The sequence below is a fragment of the Salmo salar genome, chromosome ssa06, assembly GCF_905237065.1.
Source record: "Salmo salar chromosome ssa06, Ssal_v3.1, whole genome shotgun sequence".
NCBI classification, from domain to species: Eukaryota; Metazoa; Chordata; class Actinopteri; order Salmoniformes; family Salmonidae; genus Salmo; species Salmo salar.
Window position 1 is genome coordinate 70886944 of NC_059447.1, and position 23669 is coordinate 70910612.

General features: G+C 42.9%; 1 protein-coding gene across 1 annotated transcript; it reads right to left on the reverse strand.

Annotated features, from left to right (window-relative positions):
- Nucleotides 1–1277: 1277 nt before the first annotated feature.
- epm2a (EPM2A glucan phosphatase, laforin) lies at nucleotides 1278–22680 on the reverse strand. Its single transcript, XM_014205590.2, has 4 exons — nucleotides 22160–22680; nucleotides 9446–9620; nucleotides 2644–2888; nucleotides 1278–2471 (listed from the first exon to the last, which is right to left on the reverse strand). Exons 1-4 carry the CDS (start codon nucleotides 22404–22406, stop codon nucleotides 2188–2190), a joined length of 951 nt encoding a protein of 316 aa, XP_014061065.2. The 5' UTR covers nucleotides 22407–22680; the 3' UTR covers nucleotides 1278–2187.
- Between the last annotated feature and the right edge of the window lie 989 nt (nucleotides 22681–23669).

The window sequence follows — 23669 nt, forward strand, 5'->3', positions numbered from 1 at the left end:
TTGAGAATAAAGGTCAATTTCAACCCTCCATCTTACCCTCCCGCCTTGGCAATACCACCAAGCCCCCGTAAACACTGCTGGAGGGTTTGATTGGCCCATAAACTGTGTATTCAACCCAGTGGGTGTTTTCCGTCTTGAATTTGATTTAACAACATTTTACTGGAGCGCGAACAGGAAAGGATCCATCTTCACTGCGGCTCCACCACTAAATCATTTGGAAGGCGAATTAGAAGAATGGATATGTGTTATGGATTAAATCACATAAATGAATGCAGAAATAATAAATACATGCTGATAGCTGCCAGGGACAACTGCCTAGAACAGGCAACAGAAACGAGATAAACACAAACTCTTAACTTAAGCTATTTATGGATTAAATTTCACGAAAGCGTTACTATGATTTGCTCCACGCTGTCTCTCGTCCTCACAAACACACACAGCTTTTAAAATTCTAAATGTTTCTCTTGGCTCTCGTTCTCACTCACACACACTTCTGACCACTACAGTGCGATGCATTATGGCCCTATAACAACTGGTCTAAGGTTTTACTATATAGCTTGGTATGGGTAAGGTATGGTCTAGGTAGGGACACCTGGGCTGCATTCAGTACGTTTTTAAGTTCTGGAATGTTCAATTGAACGAAAGTGATGCTGTATTGAACAACCAGTTGAAAAACGGGGAGGGGTTGGGTTGTGGAACACTGACAGCATGGCCACTGCCCATTTAATACACCACTCATTGCTTCAAGCCACATCTTGCCAGACCCACCAAACGGGAAAAAACATACCTCAAAATCTGTTCAAGAACATCCCAAAAACATTTGGGGAAAACGTGTTGTTCAATACAAACCGTTCCGCAACGTAGCAAATGTCAAAACAAACTCAACGCACCTCTGTTGCTTGTGCATTCTGTGCACCAAATAACCACTCAGTAAAATAACATTCTGTACCACAGAGCAATATGGGTAAACAACAACATTCAGCCCCTGGCGGCATCATGGGAGAAAGTTGGCTGCTTCAAACCTATCCAGCACTCTCAGCTCCTTTGAAGTTGGCCACAGAGAGGCAAGTCTTGACATGAACTCAGTTCTTATTATGCATGCATTAGAAGTGGTCTGGAGGAAATGTTGTTTTGTTACTTACACATAAGTAGGACCTGAATAATATTGCGTTGTTGGGATACGTAAACAAAAAGACGTTTGGAGGAGTCTTATTCTTCCTCTGGCAGCAGCCTCTTCTTTCAGATGGAGAGAGGGAGAGAGAGAGCGAGTGCAGGCCGGCTTTTTATTTATTTTTATTTTGCAGGATATTACATTTTTCTATTTGCAGCGGCATTAAGGCTTCTACATAACAAAAGCAACCATCATTTGTATTTGCAGGGAGCCACCATTGACTATGAAAAGACACAATTTCTCTCAGAAGGTAGCGGAGGTGACACAGCAGTAATCCCTTCTTACTGAGGAGTATAATGTGGAGAGAAGATAGGCTGAGAGCAAAATAGGAGCAGTTTATAGTTCTTTTCTTTCCTAAACTCACCCTCATGACAGTGAAATTCTCACCTTGCCACCGACTTTGTGCCTGACCCAGTTTATATTTACTGTTGTCTGGATCTGCAACTCAGGCTGGATCCTGCAGGAGCTACAAGTCTCAGTCAGTCATAAGTATTCCATTAGCAGCTCTGCCGTCACCACAACAGCTTCAAGGTGCCTTTTTTGAAATGTCAGCTCTGTTCATTGATTAATTAAAACAAGGGTGGAACAAAAGGTCCTTCTAAAACCCCAGCAGACAACAACAGAAATCTACAGACAATGTTCTGGACTCAACTGCCTTTTCACGACGCAATTAGAAATAATACCTTCAATAAATAAATGAAAAACAACCCCAAAGCTGAAAAACAAACACATCACAATGAGAAGTATTAATAGCTTTCTGAACCTGTTGGCAGCAGCTAGTAGAATTCCCTCTGGGTACCTCATCATTGACCAGTTTATGACAGCCACTCAACTAAACTGGTCATTTGCATTGGATCAAATCAGTGCAGAGGTTGATATTCACTTAAGTTATTTAGCCTTCTGGCATCTTCCGCACAAGTCAACTAAACATATTTTCTCCACTGTCTCTATGGCACACTGGCAGACAGCCATGCACAGCTAGGCAGCAACACTCCACACCACAGGGGGCTCTACTCTCATGTTTGCGGATAGCAAACAGAGGTGCGCAGGCGTCCAAATTTCTGCATGAAGTCCTCCTGGGCATTTACCAGTGCCTCCTCGTCGATGTACACCGCCGCCCTCCTGGCTGTCACAAAGTACTGCACCTTCCTCTTGCTCCAGCCCAGGACGTACATGAGAAGACCGCACACGGCTGCGGTGGAGCGCCCAACGCCAGCGTTACAGTGAACGTAGACCGTGTGACCGTTCTCCAGGAGACCGTGCAGCAGGAAGACAGCCTGGGGAAGCACTCTAGTCCGGCCTGCAGGGGGCGACATACAAAGATATGTCAGAGGAGGGCTTTCTGACTATTCTTTACTACTCCTGGACATTTCCCAGATCCATAAATGAGGGCTTCATGACTGTCTACTTCACTCCTGGAGAGACACAGTTGCAGTCCTGAACACACCCCAGACCCCCCTCTCCTACCTCACCTTCAGTGCTCATGTCTGGTGTTGGGATCCACACGTACGCCAGGCCACAGTCCCTGTACAGGTGCATCATGGTCTCTGGGGTCATTTCTTGCCCGGGGTCGCGGCGACAGCCGGACGAGTTGTTGACCATATCCCCCTCAGTCTGAAAGTTCATCACCGCGGTAACACCCAGCTCTTCCTTCAGCTTGAGGGTCACATGCTCCACCTGGCGAGGGCAGCTACCCAGAAACACCCGGGGCAGGACTCTGGAAAACGAGCAGAGGGAACAGTGGGGTGGGGGAGACAAAGAGGGGGTGACAGAGTGGGCTTGATGCTCAGCCATACCCGTTGAAGGACCCTGGTAGCAGATAGGGGGCACAGGATTTGAGGGAGTGGGGTTGATGAGGTTGAGGGAGTGGGGTTGATTGAGTTGATGTGGTTGAGGGAGTGGGGTTGATGTGGTTGAGGGAGTGGGGTTGATGAGGTTGAGGGAGTGGGGTTGATGTGGTTGAGGGAGTGGGGTTGATGAGGTTGAGGGAGTGGGGTTGATTGAGTTGATGTGGTTGAGGGAGTGGGGTTGATGAGGTTAAGGGAGTGGGGTTGATAGGGTTGAAGTGGTTGAGGGAGTGGGGTTGATGGGGTTGATGTGGTTGAGGGAGTGGGGTTGATGAGGTTGAGGGAGTGGGGTTGATGTGGTTGAGGGAGTGGGGTTGATGAGGTTGAGGGAGTGGGGTTGATAGGGTTGAAGTGGTTGAGGGAGTGGGGTTGATGGAGTTGAGGGAGTGGGGTTGACGGGGTTGAAGTGGTTGAGGGAGTGGGGTTGATGGAGTTGAGGGAGTGGGGTTGATGTGGTTGAGGGAGTGGGGTTGATGGGGTTGAGGGAGTGGGGTTGACGGGGTTGAAGTGGTTGAGGGAGTGGGGTTGATGGAGTTGAGGGAGTGGGGTTGATGTGGTTGAGGGAGTGGGGTTGACGGGGTTGAGGGAGTGGGGTTGATGGGGTTGAGGGAGTGGGGTTGATGGGGTTGAGGGAGTGGGGTTGATGTGGTTGAGGGAGTGGGGTTGATGGAGTTGGGTTGATGTGGTTGAGGGAGTGGGGTTGATGGGGTTGAGGGAGTGGGGTTGATGTGGTTGAGGGAGTGGGGTTGATGAGGTTGAGGGAGTGGGGTTGATGTGGTTGAGGGAGTGGGGTTGATGGAGTTGAGGGAGTGGGGTTGATGAGGTTGAGGGAGTGGGGTTGATGGAGTGGGGTTGATGGAGTTGGGTTGATGTGGTTGAGGGAGTGGGGTTGATGGAGTTGAGGGAGTTGGGGGAGTTGGGTTGATGGGGTTGATGTGGTTGAGGGAGTGGGGTTGATGAGGTTGAGGAAGTGGGGTTGATGGGGTTGAGGAAGTGGGGTTGACGGAGTTGAGGGAGTGGGGTTGATGAGGTTGAGGGAGTGGGGTTGATGTGATTGAGGGAGTGCGGTTGATGGAGTGGGGTTGATGGAGTTGAGGGAGTGGGGTTGATGAGGTTGAGGGAGTGGGGTTGATGGAGTGGGGTTGATGGGTTGAAGGAGTGGGGTTGATGGAGTTGGGTTGATGTGGTTGAGGGAGTGGGGTTGATGGAGTTGGGGGAGTTGGGTTGATGGGGTTGATGTGGTTGAGGGAGTGGGGTTGATGAGGTTTAGGGAGTGGGGTTAGGGAGTGGGGTTGATGTGATTGAGGGAGTACGGTTGATGAGGTTGAGGGAGTGGGGTTGATAGGGTTGAAGTGGTTGAGGGAGTGGGGTTGATGGAGTTGAGGGAGTGGGGTAGACGGGGTTGAAGTGGTTGAGGGAGTGGGGTTGATGGAGTTGAGGGAGTGGGGTTGATGTGGTTGATGGAGTGGGGTTGATGGGGTTGAGGGAGTGGGGTTGAGGGGGTGAGGTTGATGGAGTGGGGTTGAGGGAGTGGGGTTGATGGAGTTGAGGGAGTGGGGTTGATGGAGTTGGGTTGATGGGGTTGAGGGAGTGGGGTTGATGGGGTTGAGGGAGTAGGGTTGATGGGGTTGAGGGAGTTGGGTTGAGGGAGTGTAGTATGGGGAGGTAAGAGAAGCGCAGAGGGTTGAGGGGTTGGAATGTGGAAGGTAATATGCCCAGGGGGTGAGAGAGAGCTAAAAGGCACTAGTCTGATTCCTGGGGAGAGCGGTGGTATTTTTTAGAAACTCTCCCAGACAGACCACAGGCAAGTGATCTAAAGCTGTTTTCTCTCATCAAATTTCTTTCTCCACCCAAAAGATAAAAAAATTCCCCACTTCTCGGAAAAGCGATCTCTGTCCTTCATCTCATCGCTCTCTCCCTCTCCTGTCATTTTCCCCAGCTGTTTTTGTCCCCTGACCTCCTCCCTTCATTTTCTGCCCTGTCATTCTCAGCCAGACTCCATTTAGAGCTCATTAGCATGCGTAAAATCAACAGTCAGTGGGAGGTGACACATAAAAGCATGGACAGCTTCACAGAGTGATGTCCTCGAGTGACACCAAAGATGGTGGATAAATGAAGATGGTTAACGGCCTGTGTGAACTATTGAAAAAAAAAAGTAAGTTCTGGTCTACTTAACTGGGTGTGCCTCCCATAGACACCAATGCAATAGCAGCTGGTCTGGTCTAGTTAGTTCATTGACTTTTATTGAACCAGAAAAAAACAGAGATGGACACAGACTTCTGGGTTTTAATGGAAAACCAGGGCGGTGGCACTCAAAGACAGATGCTGCTGATTTGCTTAAGAGCTCAATGGAGATTATTCAGGAACTTTTGCCTCCACATTAGATTTAGAGCTGGTTGTTTTTCTAAGAAAGACTCTCTCTACATCTGGAAACTCTATTCAGTTCTGCTAAAATCCAGTGGAATTGAGTGATTCACAACTCTCATAGAAATGGGCATACTGATTCAACACAAGGATACAGTGTAAACTTCTCTCGAAAATCCCAAGTGTGTAGTTTTGTATTTAGTAGCATCTACAGTAGGTTTTCGTGTTCTCCTCACTGTGTGTCAGCTTTAAAACATGGTTTAAAGGCTTAACTGGCCCATTTGGTACAGATGGAGGTGTGGGCTGGTGTGAGATCATCTTCTTTCCCACTGGGTAAACTTGGCCAGTCCTGGCATGGCAGTAAACAGAATATTACAGTAAACAGAAACAAACAGATCTAAACTATTGAAATAGCCCAACTGTACAAACATGTTGGGAGTCACCTCTGATCGACAATGCTCCTGGAAAGGCCATGAACCTCTCTTTCAGATAAACAATAATACATGTATTAGAGAATGAGGTGTATATGATACCAGTGGCTTCACTGATACCAGCCTGGAATTCTCATTTAAAAAGCTAATTTACCTCCTGCAGCACAGAGGTCCTTGACAAAAGCTTGTAAGGTCATGGGCCACAAATTACAAATTAAAACCAGCTGGACCAAGCCAGTGGCCACCCTCGCTCTCATTTTCATGCAAGGTGTGTGTCCAGAGCTTCAGGGGGACCAGGCTAATTTCTGCTGTGTCCTGCAGCTCACCTCAGCGCAGGGTGTGTGACCTGAGCAAAGAGGGCAAATGTGTGTGTGTGTGTGGGTGTGTGTGTTTGCTACTGTAATGGGTCTTTGTCATTTATTTCACCCCACTTTTTCCTATTGCCCTTATTCAGAGGGGTTGGGTTAAATGTGGAAGACACATTTCAGTCGAATACATTCGGTTGGACAACTGACTAGGTATCCCCCTTTCCCTTTCACCCATAATATCAAAGTCAAAGAATCACACATCCAGCACAAAAATGTACCGCTCAATTCTATTTCCAATCGCAACATTGAATAACTACATTGAATACAACCTCTCAATCTGCTGTTAGTAAATGACTTAATTTAGTCCAACGTGCCACTGAATTGTTATGACACAGCCAAATGAAATGACTCGCCATCTCTCTCACAGTTTGTGAAGAGAAGGAGGGAACAAAAATAAGAAAATAACTGATGGTGACAGTCTGGCTGTCACATTGGAAAGGATTATTATCAGTGACCTCCCCTAGGCTTTGCCCTCCTCTTTACAAAAATCTATTTAAGGTCTTTAACACTTTTAATCTTTTGTTACTCTAATGGATTTGGCGAGCTATCGTTAACGAAATGAGCTATCTATGAGGTGCCCAGAGGACATAGCTAAATATTGACCCCCCCCCCATCTCTCCAACAAGTGAAAAGAGAAGGTCATGGGGTTGATGCGATACAACCACTAATGGTTTAACTTCTGAAGAGCCCTTGAATGCGTTGTCCCACTGAATTAATTGCTGAGTGCCTTACAAAACCCAGTTCCCATAGTAATTAAAATGGTGTGTGAGAGAGCAAAGCTTAAAAAGGAAGGAGGAGAGTAATCATGGCTGGCTGTCGCTGCTTGGAGATTGAACAGGGTGAAGCATCACACTCATGACATGAGGATGTGGTGGGAGGAGCCATTCACCTCAGGATCAAATACAGGTAACTGACAAAATAAAGGAAACACCAACATAGTGTGTTAATTTAAAAACAAATATTTTAACCTTAATTTAACTAGGCAAGTCAGTTAAAAACAAATTCTTATTTATAATGACAGCCTACCAAAAGGCAAAATACCTGCTTCGGGGACGGGGGCTGGGATTAAAAAAATAAAATAATAACATATAAATATAGGACAAAATGCACATCACGACAAGAGAGACAACACAACACTACATAAAGAGAGGCCTAAGACAACAACATAGCAAGGCAGCAACACATGACAACACAGCATGGTAGCAACACAACATGACAACAACACAGTAGCAAAACAACATGGTAGCAGCACAAAACATGGTACAAACATTATTGGGCAGAGACAAGAGCACAAAGGGCAAGAAGGTAGAGACAACAAGGCATCACACAAAGCAGCCACAACTGTCAGTAAGAGTGTCCATGATTGAGTCTTTGAATGAAGAGATTGAGATAAAACTGTCCAGTTTGAGTGTTTGTTGCAGCTCGTTCCAGTCGCTAGCTGCAGCGAACTGAAAAGACGACCGACCCAGGAATGTGTGTGCTTTGGGGACCTTTAACAGAATGTGACTGGCAGAACGGGTGTTGTATGTGGAGGATGAGGACTGCAGTAGATATCTCAGATAGGGGGGAGTGAGGCCTAAGAGGGTTTTATAAATAAGCATCAACCAGTGAATCTTGCGACAGGTATACAGAGATGACCATCTATACAGAGATGAGGAGTATAGAGTGCCGTGATATGTCCTATAAGGAGCATTGGTGGAAAATCTGATGGCAGAGTGGTAAAGAACATCTAGCCGCTCGAGAGCACCCTTACCTGCTGATCTCCATAATCTAGCATGGGTAGGATGGTCATCTGAATCAGGGTTAGTTTGGCAGCTGGGGTGAAAGAGGAGCGATTACGATAGAGGAAACCAAGTCTAGATTTAACTTTAGCATGCAGCTTTGATATGTGCTGAGAGAAGGACAGTGTACTGTCTAGCCATACTCCCAAGTACTTGTATGAGGTGACTAACTCAACCTCTAAACCCTCAGAGATAGTAATCACACTTGTGGGGAGAGGGGCATTCTTCTTACCAAACCACATGACCTTTGTTTTGGAGGTGTTCAGAACAAGGTTAAGGGTAGAGAAAGCTTGTTGGACACTAAGAAAGATTTGTTGTAGATCATTTAACGCACAATCCAGGGAGGGGCCAGCTGTATCATCTGCATATAAATGGATGAGAGAGCTTCCTACTGCCTGAGCTATGTTGTTGATGTAAATTGAGAAGAGAGTGGGGCCTAGGATTGAGCCTTGGGGTACTTAATAGGGTGTTGGGGCACCATAAGCTGCCAGAATAGCTTCAGTGCGCCTTGGCATAGATTCTACAAGTGTCTGGAACTCTATTGAAGGGATGCAACACCATTCTTCAACAACAAATTCCAAAATTTGGTGTTTTGTTGATGGTGGTGGAAATCGCTGTCTCAGGCACCGCTCCAGAATCTCCCATAAGTGTTCCATAGGGCTGAGATCTGGTGACTGAGACACACACACACACACCCTTTAAACCCCCTATGATCCTTTGAGACTCCTTTCAAAGTCACTGAGATCTCTTCTTCTAGCCATGGTAGCCGAAATAATGGGCAACTGGGCATTTTTATACATGATCTTAAGCATGATGGGATGTTAATTGCTTAATTTACTCAGGAACCACACCTGTGTGGAAGCACCTGCTTTCAATATAGTTTGTATCCCTCATTTACAAAGTGTTTCCTTTATTTGGCAGTTACTGCACTGAAGTTACGGGGAGCACATTTTTGGAAACATTAAGTTAATAGTCATAAATTATTCTAAGACAAAATAATACCAAGACAAAATAAAATCTACATCTTATTGAAAGAAGCCCTTTTGCTTTGAAAGGGGCAACTTAATTGGCAGAATGTGGAAGAGAGCTCCATTAAAAAAGCTGTCCCACTTACCAGGGAAACACACCCCCTCAGGGGAACTCATTAACTTTTACAGCATTATCAAATTATGTACACACCAGTTTTCACATCACAAAAGGCAGGCAAACAATAACTTACAACAAGCGTCTCATTTCATTACTGGGGGAAGGGGTGCTGTAGTTAAACTCACTAGGATACAAGTCTGTCTCTAGTGTTTGCTTGGAGGCACAGCTATCCACTGATGCCTCAAAGAAAAGAAGGAGGAAGCTGATTATTTGAATAACGCAAATAGCCAACTCTCTCTCGCACGTGGGATGGCTACAGACAACCTCAAACACTCATGAGCGTTGCAAAGGAGTGATGCCACCTGTGGGAAGACAATGGGGTCAGGTATTATGTTACCTGTTGAAATGCATGGCCTGCTGGCCGGCCACGCCAAGGTAGAAGTCAGTCGTGTGCTTCATCTCGTCCGTATGACCCGTCTCCTCGATCCAGTGGCCAATAGGGTGGCAGTACACCCCGTCCACCAGGTTGCTCTGGTCGTACACACAACATCTGTCGTGGTGGGAACCATTGCCTGGGAACAAAGCAAATAAAGCATGTTTGTATTAAAGGCAAAGATTATCTATTATATTGACAAGATAGCCAAGTGACCGCTCTAACAATGGAAATACATGTCCTAAATGGTTGAAGGCAGGTCGAGATCAGGTGGGACCATTCTAGCCAATGAGAGGTCAGATACCTGTGTGAACAGGCAGAACTAAGTTGTTTTTCTCAAAGTTGCCAGAATACCACGTGCATCCACTTATATTAGTACAGTTGTAACAGCCTAAACATTACGAAACTTCTATTCGATCAAATAAACCTCATGTAATTCGACACTCTCATAGAATAGACCTCTATACAAAAACATGCTTGTATCACGAAGACAGATTTTTTGGGGCGGTGTAAATTCTCTTGCTTCTCCTCTTCTTCTCACTTTAAGGTGATGTGTACTGTAATAGCCCTTCAAGTAGGCTTACAACACCAAATAAAGAAACAGTTATTCATGAAGTTATTAGTCCTATTCACTGTTAATCCAATCATTTGCAAATAGGCCTAGAGGACTTCGAGCTAGGCTTCATGGAAACCATTCACATGTGTATCTTTATCAAGAACATATAGCAGATGCCGGGGGCTGATCTACTGGTAGTGCTGCCGCCGGGACCCTATATGCAACGGTTAGATCCCCCACTCACTTTCTGAACTCTGTCCCCCTCATCCATCTCATATTCTAATCTATCTTTCAACAAAACTTCAAAATACCCCCCCAAAACATATTTATTTAAAGAAGATACAGCAGATGTGTGAGATTGCAGGGAATGATGGACGAGATATTGCAATTCGGTGGGCCATTGTAAGGCCTTCCTTCCATCCTGGTATTCATTAAGGTGGTAATGGGACAAGCATGCTATAATCACCCTGCACCGCCCTTTCTGTCAGAAAGAGCCAAACCCCTGAGCTTGTGCAATTCAAAGACGTGCCTTTGCCGCCATCAAGTGGTTGAATGGCTTATTACAGATGAATGAGAGGCAGAATAATTAATACTGAACTTGTAGTCTTCTAGGCAATACGTTGGTAAAAAAAAATTACATTGGATATTTGGTTGTCTCTAAAATAGCTATTTAACCAAGCATGCCATGACTATGAAGATGGTATATTCTGAATCGGGTGGTTGGAGAATCCACACCTAAAAAACATGATCTATTATACAGTGTATATATAAAGAGTACCAGTCAAATGTTTGGACACACCTACTCATTCAAGGGTTTTTCTTTATTTTTACTATTTTCTACATTGTAGACTAATAGTGAAGACATCAACATTGTGAAATAACACATATGGAATAATGTAGTAACCAAAAAAAGTGTTAAACAAATTCTTCAAAGTAGGCACCCTTTGCCTTGACAGCTTTGCACACTCTTGGCATTCTCTCAACCAGCTTCACCTGGAATGCTTTTCCAACAATCTTGAAGGAGTTCCCACATATGCTGAGCACTTGTTGGCGGCATTTCCTTCACTCATCCCACACTTTTGTCATTCTCTCAACCAGCTTCATGAGGTAGTCACCTGGAATGCATTTCAATTAACAGGTGTGCCTTGTTAAAAGTTAATTTGTGGAATTTCTTTCTTTCTTAATGCGTTTGAGCCAATCAGTTGTGTTGTGACAAGGTAGGGGTGGTATACAGAAGGTAGCCCTATTTGGTAAAAAAACACACTGCAAGAACAGCTCAAATAAGTTAAGTCCATCATTACTTTAAGACATGAAGATCAGTCAATCCGGAAAATTAAGAACTTTGAAAGTTTCTTCAAGTGCAGTCGCAAATACCATCAAGCGCTATGATGAAACTGGCTCTCATGAGGACCGCCACAGGAAAGGAAGACCCAGAGTTACCTCTGCTGCACAAGGATAGGTTCATTAGAGTTAACTGCACCTCAGATTGCAGCCCAAATAAATGCTTCACAGAGTTCAAGTAACAGACACATCTCAACATCAACTGTTCAGAGGAGACTGTGTGAATCAGGCCATCAGGGTCAAATTGTTGCAAGGAAACCACTACTAGAGGACACCAATAACAAGAGATTTGCTTGGGCCAAGAAACATGAGCAATGGACATTAGATCGGTGGAAATCTGTCCATTCGTCTGACGAGTCCAAATTTGAGATTTTGGTTCCACCCGCCGTGTCTTTGTGAGACGCAGAGTAGGTGAACGGATTGAAGCATGGAGGACATGGTGTGATGGTGCTTTGCTGGTGACAGTGTCTGTGATTTATTTAGAATTCAAGGAACACTTAAACAGCATGGCTACCACAGCATTCTGCAGTGATACGCCATCCCATCTGGTTTGCTCTTAGAGGGACTATCATTTGTTTTTCAAAAGGACAATGACCCAACACACACAACACATGGTACTGTAAATTGAATGGTACTGATTTTTGATTTCAATCTTCAATAGCTCTTCACAAAGCATGCCATGACTATGAAAATTATTATGAATCAGGGAAGGATGGAGATTTTTTTCCTGTTGTAATAAACAAACAACAAAAATATATCGAAATTTAAACAACAATAGAAGCCTTGGATTTTTCTCCAACCTTCCCTGATTCAGAATATATAATTGTCATAGTCCTGGCACACTTTAAGTATCAGCTATTGAAGATTGAAATCCAAAATCGTATTATTATTATTAATTATTATTATTATTGTTATTACTATTATATATTTTTCCGTGTGGATTGTTCTGCATCCACTCCTGTTTCAGAATATGCCATCTTCATAGTCCTTGCAGGCTTGGTTTAGAGGTCTGTGCTGCCATGAGGTTGAAGGAATTGTCCGTAGAGCTCCGAGACAGGATCCTGTCGAGGCACAGATCTGGGAAAGGGCACCAAAAAATGTCTCCTGCATTATAGGTCCCCAAGAACACAGTGGTCTCCGTCATTTTTAAATGAAAGAAGTTTGGAACTACCAAGACTCTTCCTAGAGCTGACCGCCCGGCCAAACTGAGCAATCGGGAGAGAAGGGCCTTGGTCAGGGAGGTGACCAAGTACCCAATGGTCAGTCTGAAAGAGCTCCAGAGTTCCTCTGTGGAGATGGGAAAACCTTCAAGGAGGAAAACCATCTCTGCAGCACTCCATCAATCAGGCCTTTATGGTAGAGTGGCCAGATGGAAGCCGCTTCTCAGTAAAATGACTATGACAGCCCGCTTGGAGTTTGCCAAAAGGCACCTAAAGCACTCTCAGACAATGAGAAACAAGATTCTCTGGTCTGATGAAACCAAGATTGAACTCTTTGGCATGAATGCCAAGCGTCATATCTGGAGGAAACCTGGCACCATCCCTATGGTGAAGCATTATGCTTTGGGGATGTTCTTCAGCGGCAGGGACTGGGAGACTAGTCAGGATTGAGGGAAAGATGAACGGAGCAAAGTACAGAGAGATCCTCGATTAAAACTTGCTCCAGAGCGCTCAGAACCTCAGACTGGGGAGAAAGTTCACCTTCCAACAGGACAACAACCCTAACCACACAGCCAAGACAAAGCATGAGTGGCTTTGGGACAAGTCTCTGAATGTGCTTGACTGGCCCAGCCAGAGCCCGGACTTGAACCCGTTGAAATATCTCTGGAAAAACCTGAAAATAGCTGTGCAGCGACGCTCCCCATCCAACCTGGCAGAGCTTTAGAGGATCTGCAGTGACAAATGGGAGAAACTCCCCTATATCCGGTCGTGCCAAGCTTGTAGTGTCATACCCAAGAAGACACGAGGCTGTAATTGCTGAACTGCTGCCAAAGGTGCTTCAACAAAGTACTGAGTAAAGAGTCTGAATATTTATGTAAATCTGATTTACGTTTTTTATGTTTGATACATTTGCAAAAATGTCAAAAAAACTATTTTTGCTTTGTCATTATAGGGTATTGTGTATAGATAGTTTTTTTCCCTCGTCAATTTAATCAATTTTAGAATAAGGCTGTAACATAACAAATTGTGGAGCATGTCAAGGGGTCTGAATACTCTTGGAATGCTCTGTATATTAGGCTGTTTGCATTACTGGGCTATATCAGCCAATATGCTAGATGTAGTTTAAAGAGAGCAGAGTTGGAGAGACTTGCACTCTCTTGAGCTATTTTTATAGCCTACCTTTTAGAAGTGGGACAAATTTCAGACAGAGAAATATGGGTGATCAATATTTATTTTGGGGCAATGTAGTAAACTATAGCCTAGTCATATTTAGGAAGTACATTTTCTTGGAAAGACAACTGCCCCTTGCATCTGCACCCATGTATAGGCTATAGCCTACTCTATTTAATTGAGACCAGATGCGCACCTGATCTCGCAGGTATGGCTACTGAACAAGAAGCAGCAAGAATGATGACAGCGTCACTTGCTATGTTTTGCATATAGGATATAGCCTACCTTTTAGGAGGACAATTTGCAGGCAGAGACAAATAGGTAATCGATAGTTATTGAAAATTAAAAAACATTGTACCATTTCCTTTTCAATTATACATTTTTTGATTGCACTTCAACTCACGTTGGTTGAGCGCCCACCACTTCTTTCTATTATCAATATGTATTTACATATTTAAATATTGTAGTTAATTTCATATTTAAGCTAATTGCCACGTGATTGCCCGCCCATGTAGGTAGCCTACTCTATTTCAATGAGACCACACATAGGCACACTTGAACTCGCACCCCCAATTAGGAACCGAGGTAAAGACAGTTTCAAGTTGGATTTTCAAAGGATATTCGCTCTTTCAAACCTTAATAGCTTTCAAACCACTTGAGCCACAGACTCCAAATAAGTGTCATGTTGAAAAAATTGCACACAACATTGCACAGGTCTTATTTTCACTATTTGGACATTCATTCGCTTTCCAAAGCTAATAAACATGTGGAAATGTGAGCAGCATTTTGTATTCCTAGATGAAAGTACAAACTTTTTTTACATTCAAATTTCAATAGCTCCTTGATCATGTGACCTAATGACTTCAAAACAAGGTTCAGAATGTCCACTGACTACCCTTCTATATTGCACACCCGTTAGTTTGTCAATTTTCATCTGACAAGATTTTACATGAATTTTTCAAAATGTAACATTTCAATAGCTCCTTGGTCATGTGACCTAGTGACTTCAAACAAGGTTCAAATGTCCACTGACTATACCTTCATATCGCACACTCTGATGTTTGTCTACTTTCATCTCATGCTATTAGACTTAAATCTGTAAGCTTTGCAGGCCTTCATTTTACATGGGTGTTAAAAAATTTTATATTAAGTTAACAAACCAGCCTCGCAATAACTATCTTTCACATGGACACTGAAAAGATCTGCAAATGGCTGTATGTGGGATGGATCAAGGACAGGAGAGGTGTTCAAACAGAGGTGCTTAAAGGAAGGCGCACAGGTAGGCCTCATGAAAAACAATGTTTCATATGCTCTTTTTTTATCACAGTAATAGGCAGGGATTTGTCAGTCAGAGTGAGCTTTATAACGTGAAAGAATCCTTTTCATAGCATCACTTTCATATACTGTACATTAAGACAAATCCTTCTACGTTGAGTATTAGAACTCAGTTTCCATAACCTGATAATGACTTGATATTTGAGTGCATTCACAACAAGCCACCTGCAGACAACTTACAAAATGCAATAGTGTATTTGAGGGTTAGTTTTTCGAATAGAAAATAGTTATTTGATGCATGGCCTATTTCTAACTGGAAAAATACATTCCTACGTCTTTTGTGAGTAAAATCCTTTTTCCAAAATTGATTTAGGTACATTTTTGTGAAGAGGTATGAGGGTTTTGATATGGGTCATTTAATAGTAAAATCATTTAAGGGATCAATACCTTTCTATATTGCTTCCCCAGTATCTGCATGAACCATCAGGCCAAGTGTTTTTGGTTGAGAAAGAGAGAAGAGGAATCTTAACACGCTGCATTCAAATTCAGGTCTCAGTTATTCCATTGCACTGGATCTAATACATATTAGCATTTTACATACATACATAAGTGTAATAATTTTTTAGGACATACTGTGAAAAACTCTTGGCTGCTGGCTCTGTCACTTTCAGACATGTGCAGAGCAGACTGAAAAGGGAAGGGTAGCTCTTGACTTGAACCACAGGGGTTCTCTGTAAAGAGAGAGTAATCCAAAAGGCACAGACACACCCCTTGACTTTCAATTGGCACCCTTGACCTGTATGTATTCTCTCCTGATTGGCTCTGTGGTGCAGTCTGGCAGTCTGACTAAAGTGCCAGAGGTATGAGGAGAGACATTCTCCTTTGTATTTATGGGAACAAATATTTCCTAACGCTTTGGATCCTATTCTTGGACAGTTAGAAGACACAATGCATCAATGAAAAAAATATATAATTACTAATTACTGTCCATGAGTAAACTCAACCTAGTGGGTCTATGGGTGTTTGGGCCAATAAAGTGCCAACTCAATTCTACCACTGACTAGTCTCTCATGCCCCTATGAACGGGGACACAGGGCAATAATTTTTAATCTAAACCAGCCCTTTTTTACTGGAGTACACTAACCCCTAATTTGGGCTCTTTTCTTGACACATAGTAGCAGTTTACCAGATAAGAAGTCAAGAAGATCAAAAAGTAGATTGTTGTAAGGGTGTATTACATCCTGTGCTGGCCACATTGTCATATCCATTCTGGATTCTGAGTGGTAAAATCACAGCTGAAAAATGCCTCTATGTTTGTGTTTACATTCTCCCCAAGACAGAACAGCCAAAGGGGGTGGAGTGCAATCTACTGCAGAGACAGCCTGCAGAGTTCTGTCATGCTTTACAGGTCTGTGCCCAAACAGCTTCTAACTTTTAAAAATCCACCTTTCCTGAAATAAGTCTCTCACTGTTTCCGCTTGTTACAGCCCCCCCTCAGCCCCCACCTGCCCCCTGGACACCATATGTGAATTAATTGCCACCCATTTATCTTCAGTTTGTACTGTTATGTGGCCTAAACTGGGATATGCTTAACACCCCGGCTGTCCTACAATCTAAGCTAGATGCCCTCAATCTCACCCAAATGATCATGGAACCGACCAGGTAGAACCCCAAATCCGTAAACTCGGGCACCCTAATAGATATCATCCTGACCAACCTGTCCTCTAAATACACCTCTGCTGTCTTCAACCTGGATCTCAGCGATCACTGCCTGTGTCCGTAATGGGTCCGCGGTCAAACGACCACCCCTCATCACAGTCAAACGCTCCCTAAAACACTTCAGTGAGCAGGCCTTTCTAATCGACCTGGCCCGGGTATCCTGGAAAGATATCGACCTCATCCCGTCAGTAGAGGATGCCTGGTTATTCTTTAAAAGTGCTTTCCTCACCATCTTAAATAAGCATGCCCCATTAAAAAAAAATTAGACCGGGAACAGATATAGCCCTTGACCAGCACGAAAACATCCTGTGGCGTACTGCATTAGCATCGAATAGCCCCCGTGATATATAACTTTTCAGGGAAGTTAGGAACCAATATATACAGGCAGTTTGAAAAAGCTAGCCTCTGCTTTCCTAACAGAAATTTGCATCCTGCAACACAAACTCCAAAAAGTTCTGGGACACTGTAAAGTCCATGGAGAATAAGAGCACCTCCTCCCAGCTGCCCACTGCACTGAGACTAGGAAACACTGTCACCACCGATAAATCTAGGATTATCGAGAATTTCAATAAGCATTTTTCTATGGCTGGCCTTGCTTTCCACCTGGCTACCCTACCCCGGTCAACAGCTCTGCACCCCCCACAGCAACTTGCCAAGCCTCCCCCATTTCTCCTTCACCCAAATTCAGATAGCTGATGTTCTGAAAGAGCTGCAAAATCTGGACCCCTACAAATCAGCTGGTCTAGACAATCTGGACTCTCTGTTTCTAAAATGATCCACCGCAATTGTTGCAACCCCTATTACTAGCCTGTTCAACCTCTCTTTCGTATCGTCTGAGATCCCCAAAGGTTGGAAAGCTGCCGCGGTCATCCCCCTCTTCAAAGGGGGAGACACTCTAGACCCAAACTGTTACAGACCTATATCTATCCTACCCTGCCTTTCTAAGGTCTTCGAAAGCCAAGTTAACAAACAGATTACCGACCATTTCGAATCCCACCGTACCTTCTCCACTATGCAATCTGGTTTCAGAGCTGGTCATGGGTGCACCTCAGCCACACTCAAGGTCCTAAACGATATTATAATCGCCATCGACAAAAGACTTTACTGTGCAGCCGTATTTATGGACCTGGCCAAGGCTTTCGACTCTGTCAATCACCGCATTCTTATTGGCAGACTCAACAACCTTGGTTTCTCAAATGACTGCCTCGCCTGGTTCACCAACTACTTCTCAGACACAGTTCAGTGTGTCAAATCGGAGGGCCTGTTGTCCGGACCTCTTACAGTCTCTATGGGGGTGCCACAGGGTTCAATTCTCGGGCCGACTCTTTTCTCTGTATACATCAATGATGTCGCTCTTGCGGCTGGTGATTCTCTGATCCACCTCTACGCAGACGACACCATTCTGTATACTTCTGGCCCTTCTTCGGACACTATGTTAACTAACCTCCAGACGAGCTTCAATGCAATAGAACTCTCCTTTCGTGGCCTCCAACTGCTCTTAAATGCAAGTAAAACGAAATGCATGCTCTTCAACTGATCGCTGCAGGCACCTGCCCGCCTGCCTAGCATCACTACTCTGGACGGTTCTGACTTGTGGACAACTACAAATACCTAGGTGTCTGGTTAGACTGTAAACTCTCCTTCTAGACTCATATTAAGCATCTCCAATCCAAAATTAAATCGAGAATTGGCTTTGTTTTTCGCAACAAAGCATCCTTCACTCATACTGCCAAACATACCCTCGTAAAACTGACTATCCTACTGATCCTTGACTTCGGCAATGTCATTTACAAAATAGCCTCCAACACTCTACTCAGCAAATTGGATGCAGTCTATCACAGTGCCATCCGTTTTGTCACCAAAGCCCCATATACTACCCACCACTGCGACCTGTATGCTCTCGTTGGCTGGCCCTCGCTTCATATTCGTCGCCAAACCCACTGGCTCCAGGTCATCTATAAGTCCTTGCTAGGTAAAGCCCAGCCTTATCTCAGCTCCATGGTCACCATAGCAGCACCCACCCGTAGCACGCTCTCCAGCAGGTATATTTCACTGGTCACCCCCAAAGCCAATTCCTCTTTTGGCCACCTTTCCTTCCAGTTCTCTGCTGCCAATGACTGGAACAAATTGCAAAAATCACTTTAGCTGGAGACTAATATCTCCCTCACTATCTTTAAGCATCAGCTATCAGAACAGCTTAGAGATCATTGCACCTGTACATAGCCCATCTGTAAATAGCCCATCCAACCTCCTCATCCCCATATATTGTTATTTTATTTTTTTGCTCTTATGCACCCCAGTATCTCTACTTGCACATTCATCTTCTGCACATCTATCACTCCAGTGTTTATTTGCAAAATTGTAATTATTTTGCCACTACGGCCTATTTATTGCCTCACCTCCATAATCTTACTTAATTTGCACACACTGTATATAGAATTTTCTATTGTGTTATTGACTGTACGTTTGTTTATTCCATGTGTAACTCTGTTGTTGTTTGTGTCCCACCTCTGATTTATCTTGGCCAGGTCACAGCTGATAAATGAGAACTTGTTCTCAACTTGCTTACCTGGTTAAATAAAGATGAAATAAAAAAAATAAAAAAAATACTGTATGTGGGAATGTCTTAGGTCCGTCCTACATGTAGTGTTGGTACATGGAATATTCCTCAACTGAATATATCATGAATTGCTATTGCAAATAGAAGTATTATGTTCAACAACTGACATTTTCAGATATTATTTTGACAAACTCTTTGTGGCGTACAATTCATTCTCTGTTGTCATAGATTTGGTGGGCATTGTCATCTTTGTGATATGACTTTCTTTAAGCACGTACTGAGGAAACTGTCACTTAATATTTTTTTCTTAAAGTCTACAAACGCTCTACATTTATTCACTCTGTGATAGGGTTGGATCCTATATGCTACTTTTATTATTGTCCTGTAAATGGTTCAGTGCCTATAATTTAGGCTGTGTGTAGAATGGGGCATAAAGGAAATTACCTCTACTATTAAATGACTACTAGATTATAGTGATAAGGAAAACAGCATACAAATTTGGCCTGTGTATTCATTTGCCTATAACTAATCATAATTACATTATGTTTACATAAAAAAAAGAATACTTCAAAATGAGAAGATCCTGCCATGAAAAAGACAATTGGGTGGACATAAAGTGGAAAGGAGGGGAAATAACTCACACTATGCAGCAGGACACCTTCAGCTGCAGGGTCTTTGTAATGCAGGTTTGATAGTTATATTTTCAATAATGAATGGTTAGCTGTTATGTGACAATTAGGTCAAAAACTCTATTTAATATTTTGGTGTAGATGGCCAAGTTGCACAGAACGTCCAACATCCCCTCCCAAATTGATATGAAACCTTCAAAAACACATGGAGCAACTGCGAAAAGAAATGGCTGAGGAACCACTAAAAATGTCTGGTATGTAATGACATTTAATTCAAAGTAAATGTAAATTCTTTATTTTTATGTAGTTGTGTGGGACAGCCATATGTTCAGTTCAGGCCTATGATTTCAGAGTTCAACAAAGCCAACAACTGCTTCATGTGTGCCACTGATAAAGAACCTGAATGTGGCCCAAAGACTGACTGGGTTAGTAACTTTATTTAACATGTTTATAATCTTTTGACAACAGTGACAGCATGTAAGACAATTTATGATATAACACAATGGATGGCTAATTCGTCATACTACATTGATATTTTATATTATTTATAACGTGTTACGCTTTGTTTTGTTTTAGATTGAATGTTTTGCATGCCAACGGTGGTTCCATGTGCTGTGCCTAGGAATGAAGACAAAAGAGTTCAGAGTGAAGAACACAAACTGGAAGTGCAGTCTTTGTTGTTGAAAATGTATGCTATACCCCATCCACACTGAAGAGGCTCTGAAATGTACATCAACCAGGGATAAAGAGAAAGTTAACACTGTGAAATATTTCATACTTATTTTAAGTTAAGTGTCTGGTGACATGTTGGAAAAGACTAAAGGTCTACAATTTCTGTTTAATTTGCCTATATTACATTTTTATTCATTAATTTACTGGCCACCATTACTGTGGTTACATGTTCAGTATATGTATTGACCAGCAAACCCACTGCAGCCTACCTCACTACCTCACTCGCCATCCCTGCTTTGGATAATTAATAGCATGACTCTCGTACTTTGCCCTTTTCCTTTATGGTTGATATTAACGACGAAAGGAGATATTATCTGTTTCTCTCCTATTGTGTACCACTGTTAAATACAGTGGAAAAATAAAAAACAGGGAAAATAAGTACTTAGAACTACAAATTATTATAGATAAATATTAAAGGGTAAACACAACACTGGACTGAACCCCCTAATTGTCAAACTAATATTAATGTACAACAATATAGAAGATACATGACTAGAGGTTATGCAATATGGGTGTATATACACTGCACGCTTCTTAGGTGTGTAATTGACATGACCAAGGAGCTACTGAAATTTAGCATTTTGAAAAATTTTAAAATCTTGTGAGATTAAAATTGACAAACTAAAGGGTGTGCCATGTGTAGGCCCACCGAGTGGACATTCTGAACCTTGTTTGAAGTCACTAGGTCACATGACCAAGGAGCTATTGAAATATTGCATTTTGAAAAATTCATGTAAAATCTTGTGAGATGAAAATTGACAAACTAAAGGGTGTGCCATGTGTAGGCCCACCGAGTGGACATTCTGAACCTTGTTTGAAGTCACTAGGTCATATGACCAATGAGCTATTGAAATTCAAAAATGTAAATAAATAATTTAAAACATATGTAAATCGACAAAAAAAGTGTGTGCAATGTGTGTCTATGCCATCGGGTTAGCTACAACCAGTTTTTAAAACGTTTTAGGAGTAATGGTTAAAGAGCTATTGGAATTTGAAAAATTTGATTTGTCACTATGTTGACGGTCCCTAACTGCTGTTGGTGGACTTAAGGAAAACTACAGGCCAACCTGAAACTGTCTTTACCTCGGTCCATTAGGAGAGGGAAGAGGCTACTGAAGTTGAAGCACCGAATTCTGATTGTGTGTGAATTATACGAAAAATATGTACTTTTAATACAATGGGTAGGTTTAGGCTAACGCATACAAAGCAGAAAGTCAGTTTCCAAATAATCTGAGGGACAACTAAAATATTTTCATCCCTACATGTCTCGCTGCCGACTGAGCTACAATGATCTCCGCAGATATGCCACCCTCTAGCTTGGTTCAATAGCTATTGACGAGAGAGAACCGAATATTCAGCAAATTTCCAGTATAAAACAAAATGTACCTCGGTCTCGGTAAATGGCATGGAAACAGATGGAAATAGTTCAGCATTGAGCATGGCCTACAGTAGCCTAAGTAATTCGATTATCAAAAACAGTTGTGTTGGCTATAAACCCAGACACTGACTAAATTTTAACTATTCATTTTATAATACCTTCCCAGATGAAATTGCCCCCCACTCGTTTGATGAACTTCAACCACAGGCTCTCTTGGCACGGTTCTGCCAGATGCACGTCGGCGATCCAGAGGCAAGGTTCGCGCATGGACAAAACCACCTGCGTCCGTTTCATTAGAACCGCATTGTTTGGGTCCCAGTGACCCATCTCCGGACGGGACCCTAACACAAACACCTCGACGTCCGGGCATTCCGGAGTGAGAATGACGCCGAACCTGTATAACATCCCCCTAAATAAACTAAAAGGTCACTACGAGATACAATATTGTCGCGGTTTAGTAGCCTACTGGTAAATTACTAGGCTAAATCGCGGCGCTTTCATAGCTCACTCCCTTTGCGATAAAGGCTGCACAGCAATGCCATTGCGTACAATAGTTTCCAACGTGTATGCTATCTTTACTTGACATTACCACTGCGTTGAATTTTGGGCAGACTATCATATTCATTTGCCCTAAAAATAAACCTAGGTTGGAGAAAAAAAACAGCTGGGACTATCTACAGTGGCTGGGTGAGGACAATTTTCCTTGGTGCGCTGTGTCATGTAAAGGTGCATGCAGAACCAATAAGTCGATATAATCGATAACTATTATCAGAAATCACGCGATATGAATCAGACACACTAGTTGGTCAGAAGGTTGAAATCAACGTTTCATATCGTACTTTCCGAGTAAACAAAAAGCATCAACCACTGCTGTTTTACTCCCCCGTATACGTTGGTGGCGGTAATGAACATTTTATTGTGCTGCAACTAAAACTAGAAGAAGATATTTTACATGATTTACAATGCTAATGTAATGATTTAGTAGGGGAGAATATTTATTGAGTCCAATTCGATCTGAATATATAATCCATTTAAAAGGATTTGCAATTTTGCATTAGCAGTCTTCGGCTTAACCATGGCACGGTGTCATTTACTGTTTTCGGTGCTAAGCTGCGTCTAATTTATTTTGCTGCGTCTCTTGTCTGTCTCATGAATCTCCATACTTTTACCGATGTGAGCACTAGTTCACTTTCTTGCATGGATTTAAACTCTCCAGCCAATGCTTACACCATTCATATAACCAGGAACCAATATCCAAAGTGGGTACTTAGAAAGACTCATTTCATATGATATGCCTACATTTAAAATGCATATGGGGGATACCATGGGCAGAGCAAGATGTGATTGGGCCTACAATAACCCCAAAAGGTTGAGAACCGCTGGACTAGGCAAGTATTAGATGGTACATTATAGCAATTCCAACTATAATCATCCATTAGCCAAGATGCCCAATATATTCCTGACCCATGCTTGTTGAAGCCAAAAGATGTCATCACCTGTCTGGAGCCATTTCAGACTACTTAATGTCCATGCGAAGCACAACTTCCTACCCATAACTGTCTTTTAGATTCCCTATAAGAAAATAATAGAGTTTAAGCAAAGTAACTCCACTAGTCATGCATTATGATACAGTTGATAATTATGTGTCATATGTATCAGATCATTTAA